The sequence below is a fragment of the Coturnix japonica genome, chromosome Z, assembly GCF_001577835.2.
Source record: "Coturnix japonica isolate 7356 chromosome Z, Coturnix japonica 2.1, whole genome shotgun sequence".
NCBI classification, from domain to species: Eukaryota; Metazoa; Chordata; class Aves; order Galliformes; family Phasianidae; genus Coturnix; species Coturnix japonica.
Genome location: NC_029547.1, coordinates 56,768,049 through 56,783,650, shown reverse-complemented (window position 1 = coordinate 56,783,650; position 15,602 = coordinate 56,768,049). Strand labels below are relative to the sequence as shown.

General features: G+C 38.8%; 1 protein-coding gene across 5 annotated transcripts in view; it reads right to left on the bottom strand.

The window, feature by feature from the left end:
- Positions 1–835: 835 nt before the first annotated feature.
- The window catches only part of SSBP2 (single stranded DNA binding protein 2), a 166,224-nt gene continuing 151,457 nt past the window's right edge, over positions 836–15,602 (bottom strand). For 4 of the 5 annotated variants that reach the window (XM_015849772.2, XM_015849770.2, XM_015849773.2 and 1 more), the window contains one exon: positions 836–14,022. In XM_015849772.2, the coding sequence (XP_015705258.1) occupies positions 13,993–14,022 (30 nt within the window). In that variant the 3' untranslated portion in view covers positions 836–13,992. The remainder of the gene's footprint in view (positions 14,023–15,602) is intronic. The other variant, XR_004305654.1, reaches the window with a different exon arrangement.

The window sequence follows — 15,602 nt, the reverse complement described above, 5'->3', positions numbered from 1 at the left end:
ATCTCAAGGGTGCTGTGTTGAACAGGACACAGCACAGTGCCTGTAAGGGAACTGTGCCAGGAGAGGTAAGGCATTTTATTAATAAAAGATGAGCTCAATATTAGATGTGAATAAATCTTCTGTAAAATAAAGCCATTAGAGCTAGCAGTAAGTATTACTCAATCATACAGTAGCACAGACAGTTCAACTAATGCAGCTGCTCTAGATCTGACCCTCAGCCAAGTGAGACTTTGTTCTGTGAAATGCTGTAGGACAAAGGAGGTCAGGTTTAGTACCTGAATTTCACAGAAGCCTACAATCTAGAACTGGTTTTTAGGTGCCTACCAAAATTCTGTCAATGTTTAAACAGATTTATGCAAGAACGGAGAGCTGCGGAGTTCTTTGGGAAACTACAGCCCCGTGTGGTAATGGTGACATCATCAGCACGTTCACAGATCTTTTCTTACCAATGGAATCAGGAGGGCTACAACACGCCTCCAGAATGACTGTTTTGGGCAATGTTTTAAATACAGACATCAATTACTGCAGTAAATTGACTGGAATATACAGCTGTGCATCTTTGTATGTTTTGTGCTTTCATTTTCTTGAAACAAACACTCTTCTGCCTGAAGTTATACAGGTTTTGGAGAGCCATATATTTCTCCCATTACCCTAGTTACTCCTGGAGAAAATAACTGGTGTTTCCTTGACACAGCTTTTGAAAATACAACTACTTCTTGTAAAATGAAACTTTATTCTAAAATGTATCCAAAATTGCAAGACACAAGCACCATTAAACAGATAAATAGACATATATTTATGTACAGAGAGCATCAAAACACAAAACAATTGTTAATATAATTCTTATACCATTTTAATGAGTATCCATCAATAAAACTTTACAATTTAAAGAAGACTTTTCAGTTGCAAAACAGTTGTAAAATCATATGTATAAATTATGTTTACTACAATTCCAATAACAGAGGCAAAGTAAAATACAAAAATAATAATCAATACTGCAAATTCAAATACAAAACCCAAAGTAATGCTGCACAGGTACATACGTACACTGGATGAATTCATGCAGCTAGGCAGTGCAACAAATTAACTGCTTAGTTTAACTTATCACAAAGTGGAACAACCATGTCGGCAAACAGAAGAAAATATATTTTTGTAATAAATCATAGTGCATTTTGAAGTTAGACTTTATAAAATGATTGTTGAGTGATATACTTCTAAAATCCCCCATGTGATCTGAGATTCCCCAACTCCTCTCCTGCAAAATAAAATACAAATGACAAAAGCTAAAAAACCCACTGTAGTACAGAGTCTGATGTACTGGTACCATCTTGATTTATTTTTTTATCCTTGGTATCAGACTTGTTTGCAAGAGTCCATGTCCCTCAGGACATACATTACTCCTTGCTATGTGAAAAGTAAATCTTAAAACGTTCAAATGCTATCCCCATTAAGTTGAATCTCACATGATGCGTAGACTGCGCTGGTTTAGAGAGACACAGCTGAGCCTTGAGAAAAAAAACTCTTAAATCCCTACAAATTACAGAGAGAGAGTAAAACGGAGGACAGAGAGACCTCTTCATTACCGAGGTTCCTATCCCTAATTGCTTTGATTACACAAACACAGAATAACATAAAAGGCTTTTATGGCTTGGATGATATTTCTTCGAATTTGCTGGGCAAGCGTAAAGCCCATGTTTCTCCACAGAGCTTGCCTTTCACAGTGTAGAAGGCTATGGACTGTTTTGGTTGGTGAAAGGAAGCCTCAGGTAACTGGATGGAAAAATACTTCCACAGTGAAAATGCTTTAGAGATAAGGAAACAAAATCAGAACAGAACCTCGTGAAAACTCGTGATTTCTTGTGTAGCTGTGATACTAAAACATGGCTGTTCACCTTTCAGTTCTGCGTTGGTTGGTTGGTACGTCATGATCAAACATAGTTAAATGCGAGGCTCACGCCCCATCAAATGTTACTGGTTAGGTGTCTAAGTTAGATGAGATACAATTACACAGTCTGACGCTTTTTTCCTAAAGTCTTAAGTGATAAGCACGCTCAGTGTTTTCACTAGGAAGTCACTGCTAATGCTACATTTCTTTGCTGAGAAGACATTAATGCACAGCAGCCTGTAAAGTACTGAAGAGTTGCTCCCTGCATCCTCTGTGCATCCACAACTCCCTTTCAAGCCAATGATAACTTTCATGTTAATAAGTTTCAAGCAAACAAGGGATGCAGGAAAACACCTGTATTGGGTAAACAAGGTAGCAATTTATACAGCAGCATTTCTAAATTTTCAACATGCAAGCACATGTAGAGAGAAGCTAAGAGACAGCATGCACTGCAGTGATATGTCATTGTGCTTATGTCTGGTGGAGAACACTATGGCGTTTTCACCTGGGAAAACATAAACATTAGACCCAGAAGACTCAAATAGCCAGTATTAATGAAGCCATCAGCTACTATGTAGTAAAGAATACCCCAAAGGTTTGTCCGCTCGTAGCTTATAGATACTGAAGCTGAAGAGAATTACAAAGGCACAATACAAGCCTATATTTCTTGTAAATTATATATATTCATATATTTTGCTCAAACCACCTCAAGATACTGAATGATAAAATATAACTGAAAATATAAACATTAATTGAAAGTTAAGCACTAAAAATAAATGCTTGCTGGAGAAGATAGCTCATTACTTGCTACATTTCAACACTTCCCGGGTGCTAATCTTGTCCACATCTCCTCCATGGCTGACAAAACCCATCGGGATGTTCGAGAATATGGTGTTCCACCGAGAAGAATGCAAGAATATTGGGCAACAGACAGAATGGCTGTATGCATCTGAAAAGCTGTCCACAAGTAAGTGGCTACCACAGTTACCTTTGCCACTGACACTGCTTTACTCTCGGCCCAGAATTCACTAAGGACCCAGAAGCAGGAACAGAAAAAATCATGGAGGGATGAGTCTAGGGTAATTCTCGAAGATAATATATTGATTCAATTCAGCACATAAAATATCAAACAGCAGAGCAGGGATTGTACTAGCATTAGCATTCCTCAGTTTTTCTATTCATAGCTACACAAGATGCTAATCATTTTCAACACCGAATGTCCCACAACTCTGAAAATATAGCAAACATAACAATACTGCTGCTATTAGACTCATTAAAATGCAAAAAGCAAATTAAGCCTATGTTTGTGTGATGAAATTATATGGCAACTTTGGAGGCAGCCGCTCTTTGGAGGCTCAGCTGAGACAATGTGGACACTTCATGAAGGTGAAAAGGCGCAAGTTGCAACATTCATATTTTTAAACCTCAGCTGTTCCTCAGCTTGCAACAAGAAGTGGCATGGTTGTTTTGACTTGGTACCCACGGTGAATGAAGAAAGACAGATACCAAGCTGGGTGAGAATTAAGGTAGGTGTATGGTGCAAGCCTGAGGTGGAACCTAGATGGGCTTTGCTAACACAGACAGTAATGCTGTCTGCAAAAATCTGGTCTATCTGAAACTGGGTACCTTCCTTATCTCCAAACCAGCATATGAAATTATATACATTTACAGAAAGCGTACAAAAAATCCCCATATACTGCCATTACTACCTGAATTTTCACAATCCTAAATTAGGAGCTTCTAGATTCATTCCTGAAAGCTCTTAGGAAAGGAATCTAGTCATCCCTAGAAAGTATATACATTAATATCTTAGTTACAACCTCACAGCTGAATTTAAAAGCAGCATATGCTATTGCTGGTGTTGATTCATCTATGCAATGGTTTCTTCATATGTTGCTTTAAATGAATGAATCAGTGCAGACAAAGAATGAGAGAGCCCATTTAACAAATAAGGGAGGGCAGGGATAAACCTTCCAGAAATGTTTAACAAGTTAATTCAAGTTACCCCTACTTATATATACGCATATATATATATATATTTAAAAAAAAAAAAAAAAAAAAAAAAAAAAAAGAAGTACAGAAGGAGACAATAGCAAACTACGAGGCAGAAATCACATTTGAGACTGAAGGATTCATAAACTTATCTGGAAGCCACATGGATTCAGATTCTCAGGAGCTGTGTTATTCTTTTCCATTTCAGCCCATTCCAGGGATGTGAAGCTAAGTATTAAACCCAACTGTATGCTCTGAAAAGCAATTGGGATTTATCACTGGGAGGGCGATGGATGCCATCATACAGTTATGCACAGGCACCTCTGCTTCTTCCCTTCCTGTGACATTAAAGCAGAAACTTAAGACTGGTAATTTTTAGGTGGCTAAGGTTAGGGTCAGTTGAATCAGACCAGTGTGGAACAAAACCAAGTCTGGTGTGGTGGTATGAAATTACCATCACCAAACACCAGTCTGCCAGAGCACTGTCTGAGGTTCCAACCCAGATATGCCTTTGTGATAAGGGACCATGCATTTTGCATATCCCCGATCTTGCCAGGAACTCTTTAAAAATAAAGCAATGAACCTAGATTCATGATCTCGTTTCCCATGTTTGATCCTTAGACAGGCTTCCTGGGACACCAGGGATTCCCAAAGATGTGCCAGCCTGGCTGCCAGTCACACCTCCTGTGGGGAGGCTCTCTGCGCACAGGCACAGGTTGTTGTCTCTTGGTACAACAGAACTAACTCCACCAAACCTCTCAGCAGCTTAACAGCTGTGGAAAACAGCTGGATATTTTGTTCAAAAACTACTTTTAAAGAAAGGAGGCCTTTAGGTGCATGTCTGTTTTCTGACACATTCAATAAACTTCAAATTAAGATGCATGTGTGGTATAACTGCTTCTAAAGGCTGCCACTGGACTAGTTATGATCCCCTAAAGCATGACCTTAACCTCTTAACCTTAACCTTTATCTCCCTAAACCATGACCATGGTTTACATTTGGAAAGGTACCACTGTCAAGCAGCTTGTTGGACCTCTCATTGGCGCAGCCTGCTGCCCTTTTGAAACGGTCCAAGAGACTGCCTTCAAAAATCACATGCAAGTCCTGGAGGAGTTTGCAGCTGGAGTTTTTACTTGCCCTAATGCAACATGCAGGCATCTGCATATTTATGATGCACAGGGAATTTTGTATTGCCATACTTCTGAACTCTTTTGGGATGCCAGGGATCAGCTCTTTTCTGTGACTGTCAATAATGAAAGTCAAGCAGTCACTGAGGAGAAATACAGCTGCACTGAAACATACAACATCTGTGAGACCCCAGACACAGTCAGTATTAATGCTTAAGGTGAGAGGTGTGCCATCCTGTTCTGCATGCATTTTCTACATTAATATTTAGATTGACAAATTACTAATTCTGGATCACTTGGAAAATTTCTGAGGTTCTCTTTATTTCTACAGATTTGAGTTTGAGTGTTAGTTTCACTTGTGATATTAAAAGTCAATCTTTGTCAAAAACACATCTACCTAGTTGTTTATATGCGGCCAGCAAGCACTTCTCTTTAACTGGGATTATGCCCTGTTCTCTGTTTTTTGACCTTAAAATTTTTTTGAACTTAGAAATATAAGGACTTAATCTATAGATGGTCCTGGAGGTGTGAGGAACATTTTTTTTCAATACTAAGCAGTTTTATGTGAATGGGTGAAGGTGCAAATTCACAATGACTGTCTTTACTCAAAAGGTCAGCCTAGTCACTTAAACAAAAAATAAATGACTAGGAATCCCCTTCAACTTTCACAGGTTGCGTTGCCAGTGATAGCTGGTGACAAGAACACACAGCATGAATGAGAATGTACCCTGGCTGAAACTGACAGTTCTGGGTTTCTGTCCTGGCACCATCACAGATACACCAGGGGAGATCCTGGTGTGTGTTGCCCACAGGGTCTGATTCCCAGCAGCAGCTTGCACACACAGCCAGCTTGGCATTGCGAGATGCTGGTTGCCCAACCGTGCTTGGGCCCAGGCCCTCATCCAGGCTGCAAACTGGGCCAGACTCTCTTAGGTTGTGTTTGATTTAATATTCCTGCTAGCAGCTTATGTATCCTGCTGTCTGAAATAAGTCCTGAAACCACTAAGCGTGCTTAACAAAGGTTTACCTAGACGTGAACAGCAAGTTTTGATGACAGAACAGGTACTATTGTAGTACACAGTACACACGGCTGCACAATCAAAGCCACCTCTTGCTTCGGGGCAGGAATTTATAGTACTAAGCAATAGCGACAAGGTTTCTGGCACAGAACCTACAGGAGTTTACAGACCAAGGTTTGCTGAGGTAATAATGCCAGCAGTTGGCTACATACAATATGTGTGCAACGTGAACCAAGTTGACAACAGTTTACCGATGCTTTAAGTAATACCATAAATATGCAATTAAATCTTCCTCCTCTCCCCACCAGAAATAAGTGTTTTCCAGCTGCATGTATGGAAATAAGAATCTGGCATAAAAAGCTGTGTTCATGGCTTTTTGTTCGTTCATTTTAGGCAAACATGCACAAAATAGATGCACTACAACATTCTTGGAAGGGGATACTTGCCACAAAAAAAAAAAAAAAAAAAAAAAAAAAAAGGCTTCACAATTGGTCATTAAACATATAGGGCATGCTGGTACACACTTCTCAGACAGCCACTGCAGGGTGAAAAAGGTTCCTTGGATGCCTTCCCTTTGTCTCCTCGCCCTAGAAAAAGTTACTTGATTCTCAGTAGAAAGTTCCAGCCCACACTGTCCTCCTGCCTCTCCTCCCCTCCCCTGTCTTATTTCATTTAGGAACTTGTATTCTTTTCCTTAACTTTTAATGTCAATGTAAATGAAAGCTTATTGCCAGCTAATGTACTTTTCAAATTTTTCTAGAAATTACAGCTTTAGTAATCATCTCCGACTTCAATCACGTAGGCTCTGTTTGGATTTTATTTTTCCTCTATTCTGCACAGCAAATATCAACTTCTGTCTCAGGCTATTTTATGTCATTGCTGGAAGTCATCTTGTCTAATGCATAATAAGCCTGAGAGAAGCTAACTTTCCTAATGCTGAACACTTAACAACAGCTCTCGGGATCTTGCACAGCCACAGTGTCTGTAATGAAATAAATGTTCTATAGTGGGACTCTCGTTACGGATGTGAACAACTTTCTGTGTGTTTATTGGGCAAATTGTTCTTGTTTTTGTGTGAACATCTGGCAGAGTACGTTTAATGGAAAAACCCAAATGAGAGGGAAGAAAGCATGACAATAAAACAACAGAAATAAAGCCTACGAATCTCCAGTTCATCTAGAGGATGAGCTGGCTCCTTGAGGTATGGAGCAAAGTTCTGTACTAACAACTGTTCACACAAAACTGTTTACTCCAAGGGGACATACATAGGTTTGGCCATGGGTGTTGTTATAACTCCCTCCAACCCTGAAGAGCTGTATGTATTTCTGAAACAAACCAGACTTCTAAACTGTATGATCTAGTTCCTAGCACACCCAAGGTACTGAGGGAATGTGCCTATCAAAAAGAAAACAAACAAAAACACCCCCCCAAAAAAACAAAACAAAACCTGCAAATAAAAAACCCAAACATGTTCTGTGCTGATCCCAAAAACTAGCACCAACATCCCATAACTTTATCTTAGAAAAAACAGGCCTCTTGCTCCAGCCCTGCAAGATCCCAAGGATCCCACAGGCCTAGCTGCCAGATGCAGTGCAGCAGCTCCCTTGGAGAGGAGGTGAGGCTGGATATGAAGGCCATTTGCCCAGACCTCCACAGCCAGGCCCCACACAGGCCTGCTGAGCCACGTGCACCAGATGTGAGGCAATCTGCTCTCAGGGATACGGAAGGAGATTTAGGCACGAAGGCCTGTATTATTCACAGCAGCTAGGAAGTAAGTTTTGGTTTTGTCTGGCTTCCCCAAAACATGTATTTCAGTAAGTATTTACAATGCTGAATTCAAATAGAGAGAAAAAAAAATGTCATTTGTTTTCTTGCATTCTTTTGCACATAGATATTAAATAGTGGCTAGAAAGTGACCATTTCAAATCATAACTGAAAATTGTCTCTTTATTAAATGTGAAAACATGTACCCGAGAAAACCCTTACACATTTTTATGGCAAGTTTTCCCATTACATGAGAGACTTTCTTACATATTTTAGGCTTAGATGAAGAACAGTGACCAAAGAGGAGTTCAGACTAAAACTGCAAAGCTGTTAGCTATGTTGAGGGAAACTATGGCTGCATGACTGAAAGCAAAATGAAAGGACAAGTTCACAAAAACGTGTAATATAGCAGTGGACAATGCTCTAAGAAATAAAATAAGAAACAGAAGAAAGCCGTATCTGTTCCACATATCAGTACTATTGGCACATGAACGTGTTCATGCACCAGTAAAATCGGTAATATGAGATAAAATGTTGGCTTGGGGAAGACTTCTAGACTGTCCACACTCAGCCTGGGTTTTGCATTTTAGCAGTCTCACTCTTCTGAAGGATATTATTTGTATTGTTAAATCTGCTTAAAATTAAGCCAGTGTAGGCTTTATTTCAAACAAATGTGCCTGTGTTTGCAGGATCAGAATTTCAATTGTTGAGTAGACAGTCCATTTATCTTCCCTAAATTTGTTACTGTAATTTGTTTCCAAGATGACAGTGCTGGCAAACAACTTGCATGCATGCACTCAAATCAGTAATTTAGCTAAGGATTTTTTTTTCCTCTGTTTTTCATGTTGAAACAACATTTTGGTAATTTCAGTAGACTCTTTGTATTTTTCTCCATATATAGATCTGCAAAATAATGTCACACCTCAGACAAATCCTCCATTTCACCAAGGTCAGGGTGAAATCTTACAAGAAAAATGATGCTATCTGAGTGGTTTCATCAAAGTTCCAGCAGGACAACTGGCACAAACAGCAGCTTATAGGATGGAGCCAATAATGTCTGGGAAGCAGAGGGAGCTGCACACACTAAAATCTAAATCTAAGTCATTTACATTTGAGTGTACTCAATTTTTATAGATGTTGTGTGTCATTAAATCCTGAATTAGACCCTTAGTGTGATCAGTTTAAAGAAAAATGAGCTGTTCCCACTGAAACAGTTTTGGGGGGTTTAAATTTAACAGATGTGCTTTGCCAGGATTCCCTTCCTGAAGGTCTAACCAAACCCAAGAGCGTTTGAGACAGAAGCTGTGGTTCTATCCTCACTTACTGTGAAATAAATCAGAAAAAAATTACCAGGTTTTCTTTGATTGTTTGTTTTGTTTTGTTTTCAATATCTTTCAACTCTCCTTTGTGTTCTGCAAATGCAAAAACACGTGGTCAAATTCAGGAGATTCAGTCCAATTTTGGATTTTGCCTCCACCAACACTGGATCAGAGATGCCAAAGAACAGGAGAAAACACCTAAAAATAATTGATCTGAGAAGAAGAAATCACTGCAACATTTGTCAACTGAAAATTCACTTTAACTAGTAAAGTAAAATGTTCAACACTGAATACTGTAACAGCTGGTCTCTCATTATGCTGCCCATCTAATTCTGAATCCTCTTGAAATGAAGTTTTTCATTTGCTAGCCAGAGAACAGGGCAAAATTCAAAATATTTTTGGCCAAGCCATGAAGCTGCCCAAACACAATGATTCTGAACTGCTCTCCAGAGGCAAGGCTCTACTCCCTTCTTCCTATTTTCAAATATTTAAGATAACTGATTAGCTTATGTCTCTCTCCTAGTGTTTTACAGGGAGAGCAAGGGCTGAATGCCTCCTGAGGACATGAGATGTGACATGCGGTACTGTGCTCTGCAGAATCAAGAGTGGAGTGAGCCAGTCATTCTAATGGTCAGTATTCTCCTTGAGACATGGGTAGGCTGGTTTCTGGAGACTCCTGGAGGACTTGCCTGTCATTCAGATGCCAGACATCCCAAGGCAAGCTAGAACATATTTGGGCAGCCTACAGAGTGTCAGAGACCTGTCTCACCGTTACTGCTGTCTTTTGCATGTACCAACTCCCAAAATATCAGGTGCAACTGCAGTTCTTCCTTGTGCTCAGGCAATTAAGAAAATAATGCAACCCATGCGTGCAAATACAAGGTACTTGTTTTCATCAGGCTACATGTTTTACTAGTGATTCATACAGCTTCTTCCTTCCCTTAAACCCCATTCTTGTCTAAGCAAGACTCTGATATGGAGATAAAACCTAGGCATGGATGCTCCTACTCATGGGTTTATGCAGAAGATAAAGTACCGATTTCACCATGAAATCCACAAATGAACCCTAACTACAGCTGAATTCCACAGTGGCAGAATTTTTGCCAGAGTTCTGATGGTATGAGACTCCATTTCTGCAGTTCTGATAAATTATTCCCATATTTCTATGCTTTTAAGATTTCATAACTTGCTCTTAAAAACCACACAATCACAGGATTGTAGGGGTTGGAAGGGACCTCTAGAGATCATCGAGTCCTACCCCACAAAAAGCCTTACTTTAACCTCACCTGAAAGATCCATCTGCTAAATCATTATTTGTTTTTATATGAAAGCAGTAAATCTATCTAAAAACACAGCGTGGAGAAACTACCTGGCATCAGTGAGAAAAGTATTTCTCCCAGAGCTGGACAAGTTCTGACATAATCAACAACGCTGTTGCATAAGGACAGATAAAAACAGCAGTTATGTTACGCACTGATATTTTAGTGCATTAGAAACATAAGTGGGTGTATTCAGTCAGTGCTTGGAAATAATCTTTCTTTCCATATTAAAACTCCCTTATATGATGAAAATCATACAAGGATCATAAGCAAAAGAAAGAAAACAAATGACCAAGTAAAAATCTCCCTGCAAATTTTAAAAATAATGGGATGTTTGTAATTTATAAGTCGAGCATTTGGCATGTACTGTTGTATTCTACAGGTTCAGTTCCAGAATGGTTGTGATCACCTGATTTTAGCAATGAGCAATGAGTTACTTACAACTTCACTCATGTATGTAAGCACAGAAGGCAAGCATTCCTTACAAAAAGCAAGATGATTAGGCTACTTTATATCTGATTAAAAATAAGATGTTCACTGATTATTCAGTCCAATGTCCCAAATCTACAATTCTGCAAGCTTGCCCATCTTCTGTCCCACCAATCTGTGGGGCTGCACAGTTATGGAAAGTGCTGACATACCTAGTAACTTGAAGTATGAGGGCACAGAGTTACGCATTATGAGAAGCACAGCTCAGTTCTGTTCCTTTTGGAACCAGCAGTATACATGCTGACATTTGTGCTGCAGGATAGATGCAACAATGTTTGATATAAACGTCTTGGAAATGAAATGTAAAGGGGAAACAATGATTTGCTGGCACTAAGAAATCCTGCATAGAAGGGAGGTTCAAAAGAACTACAGAAGATATGTCAGAAAGGATGTTATGCTCATGTATATACATTAGGCCAACATATTTTGATAATAATATTCAATATGTGCAGGCAGTTCCATTTAAAGGGTACTGCTTTATGCATAGATTTAATTTAATGGTCAGACTTCTATCCTTAAAGGTGCCAATAAACCAGACTGTTGAAGATGATGCCAAATTCAGGAGGAGAAATTAAAAATGGAGTTTGGATTAATACAAAGCCACAGTTCTGTTTAATGATGCTAGAGCAAGAAGCTCTGGTGCCAACATTCACTGCCTTACAATCTCAGTGATGCTTTGCAGGGGCTCCCTCTGAGGCACCCAGCAGACCCCAGATGGACTCAGGTCAAAGGCTCACTCAAGAGCACACTTACCTGCTGTAAGAAAGGGCTTTGGCATGTGATGTTCAGATATATCCATCTACATTAGTCCAGCTACAGTGATATCATGTACTTGAAACTGGGCAGAAAAGAGTCCTAGAATAGTTCTTGGAAGGCTACCAACAAGGATAATACAGACGACAAATACAAGCTGCAAGGATGCCTGCACTTTGCACTACTTCTGGGAGAAGCTGAGCTGTACTGTGGACATAACCAGGGAAACTTATTAGTGACAACCATGATGGATCTCAGAAAATTGATTTTTCTTTATGCTTTTTTTTTTTTTTTAATGCAAATTACAGGGGCTCCTGGCATCTCTTTAGACAGCAACAAAATATTTTCCAAAGAGAAGCAAGTTAATTCAACCTTCATAATCACTGGGAATAAAGTCCACAAAACTACATAATGACAATCTAATCCAAGATTATAGCTAATCAAAGTAGCTATTATCACTAAAAAATAATGCTACCAAAACTTTTGATATTTTAACATAATTTTAAGCCTCCAAGAGCTTCATCCTTAACAGCCCTAGGAAGAGAATAAAATATGTATATGTTCTTATTTTCACATATATATAACATATATAAAAATAAAAATGAGTTATGAGATTCTGTTACTCCTTATGTGCATCTACCATCACAACGAGCATACTACATACAATTCTTCACCACAAATTTATGACAAAATATCCCCTTACAAGACTGCATGGACAGTGTCTGTCCAGAAGTGCTCCTCCTATTAAGCGGCTCTTCCATTTGCAAAGTCCGAAGTGGACTTTGTTTTTTGTCTGTGGCATAAATTTTAGTGCAGCCACTTTGTGTTCACACTGCTGATCATCAATGTTTTGACCACTACTCAACTGAAAACTTTCACTTTCCTGGGAGATCTGGAGGCCACTAAGAACTAAATTTACTTCAGTCTTGGTTTTAGATCTCTGCCTAAAGAGACGTGGGATTGTTTCCAGAAACTCCTCCTGAAAGACCACACACCTTTTCTCCACTCTGTTCCCAGCTTTCACATCTAATATGTTGACCTTATAAAACTCCCCAGACCATTATTCCTCTCCTGTCCATGGCAACAGGTAAGACCCTCACAAGACACAGTAGTCATAAAAAGTTTACTCCCTCATTTTGTTTCACAAAAATGGCTGCTTACTGAAAGGTTTGGGGGGTGAATTCATGTACCAGAGTGACCTGATTTCTCACTGGGCTTGGGAGGTTGTGTCATCAAGACCATGGATTATTATGATTTGGTTGAGAATCACTGAAAAGGGGAAACATAAACATAAATTGTTACAACAGGTTTTGTTAATAAGGACTCTACTGTATTTCCACCAGCTACCACCCCTACAGAGGATCGTGCTAAATAGAGAATCCATTCCCAAAGGCAGAATAAGCCCTGACACTTTATTGCTAGATTCTATAGCAATTGGAGCTCACATACAGTAACCTTATAGTACTCTATATATACTGAGAAGCTTGTATCAAATTCAGGCTTCCATTTCAAAATAGATATTGCAGATATTAGGCTTCAATTAAAGAAGAAAAATAACCTTCAGTGCTTCTTTTTTTTTTTTTTTTCTTTTTTTTTCTTTTTTTTTTTTTAAAGGCAAAGTATTAAAAAAATCACCAAACATGGTGAAAATTATTAAATTTCCTCCAAAAAATTAAGATGAGCTTTCTTCTATTTCTTGAGACAACACAGTTCGTGATTCACAGGGTATGTAACTGGTATCAAACACAAGTTAATGAAAGCTCTTATAAGCAATTTTATTCCTATCCATAATGGCAGACATTTACAAAATCAGAATTTATCAAATGAGTTCACCTTAAAAAATAACTTATAAAGCAATGATATATGCAACGTAAAACAGTTCAGGAGGGGAGAGGGCAAGCAAATTTTAATAATTAGAATGTAAACGTGGAAAAAAAAAAAAAAGATGGAATATAAATCCCTACTTTTCATTCTACTTAAGATGTCATGTGATAATATTTTACAGTGTCCTGCAGGGCTATATATGTATGTGCGTATTTCTGTGCCACACACACATACATATACATTTACCCACGCACGTACATACACAGATAATTGCAGTTCCATCATGGGCAGTTCTGTTATGCCACTCAGTTGTCTCAATCATATTTGGGACCCACTTTCTTGAAAAAAACAGGGGAGATGGTAGGAAAAAAAATGGTGGGTCTGATTGTGTCTGAGATCCTTTTGTTAAGACTGTACACTGGGATGAATAATTTTCTTCTGTAGTAGCTCTCTGAAGAGGGCCAACTCACTGTGGTCTTCAGGACGAGACTTGTTAACGGATCACACACTCATTGTCATGCTAGGGGAGTACTGAAAAAAGAGGAATTCACATTTTAACAACCATTTTTTTACCCTGGTAACTTAAACCTCTTCAGGACCAATGAGTTCAAATGTCAACATGCTCTTTGAATTTTCTCCTACGTTTGTACTAAAGCCTGTGCAAAGGCTTGTAGTTCAATTTGCAGAGTCATAATTTCTATTGCCCTTCATTCATTATGTAAAAATACAGCTCTTACTGATTGAGTCAACTCACTCCAAGATCATTTCTGTGTTACCTGAGTGTTGTGATGAGCCAGTACTTCAGTGATGCTTTCCAGACCTTTTCCTGATTGATTTTGGCTACTGGGGATTTAGGTAGTCAAAGAGCTGGTCTCAAGTAGCGCAGCTCATTTGTGGTAAGCTGAACCATGTAAATATTTTGGAGAGCTTTTTATTACTTGATGGGAAGAAGGGCGTGCAGATAAGCCTGACTGGAACTCCGCTATGATTTTAGCCTTTATTATTCTAGTGCTATCGACTTCAGGAGACGAGCTTGAACCAGTGGCCACTCTCCTTTATGTGAACTGAAAGTTCAGTCACCACTTTAACTTATTATTTTAACACAAGACGAACTGCAGCCCTTACCGAAGTTACAGTTGCCCTTAAGTTAGCAGTACTTTATTACAAATAATCAATGGCACAGCACATTGCCTACAGGAACTGCACATCTATATACCTAATTTGTGATTTGCAGACTATAGAAACTCAACTGGCCTAAAATCTAACTATAGGAAAATGTTCAAACACAAGAAATATGACTGTAATGAAAACTGATACAAGAATTGGAGAGATTTATTTGCCTTTGCAAAAACAAGGCAGGCTGTAAAATAACTGCCAGAGCTGGAGCTTCAAGTTGGCTGCTTCCAGGTGTCTATGAATACCCAGTATAGGTCTTTGTCATGTAGACTGCGCAGAATGGACTACTCAGGTAAAACATCCCTGATGTTTCTTCTACTTTGGGGCATACTCCTGCCCTGTGCTGAGTATTCTCACAGTGGGCCAGCATGCTTATGTAAGCCAACAAGGTAAAACAACTCAAATGTTTAAACTAGAGGCTTAGTTCAAATGAGTTTCTGTATTATAGTAAGTATAGTCAGTGTATCCCAGTAATCACTTTGAACAAGGGATCTAAAGACAAAATAGTGCTTATTTGTCATTTTTACTTTATTATAAGTCAGGAGCTTTTCCCCAATCCCAATAAAACCCTGGCGAATGGCAAAGAACTTCTGCCTTCAGTTCAGGCAAAGTAAGCCAAATTGAAAGTCAAAGATTATCATGACCTAAGATCACATCTAATTGAGGATTTGTGTCTAGAGCTTTTTAGCAGATTTTAAAACGTCGATTCAGGTGGTACAAACTGATTTCCTCCAGTACTCCAAACAATTTGACCCCATGCCCTCTTTCTGAAGATGCACATGAGTAACATGTAGAAACTGCTCTGTTTTGCATTTCACTTTCAAATAAGTAAATGATAACAACAACAAAACACTCCAAAATCTGATTTCCCGTTAAACTTGCCATGCAATTTTTCTGTCCTGTTTATTCACATCTACTAAGTCAAAATTCACCAC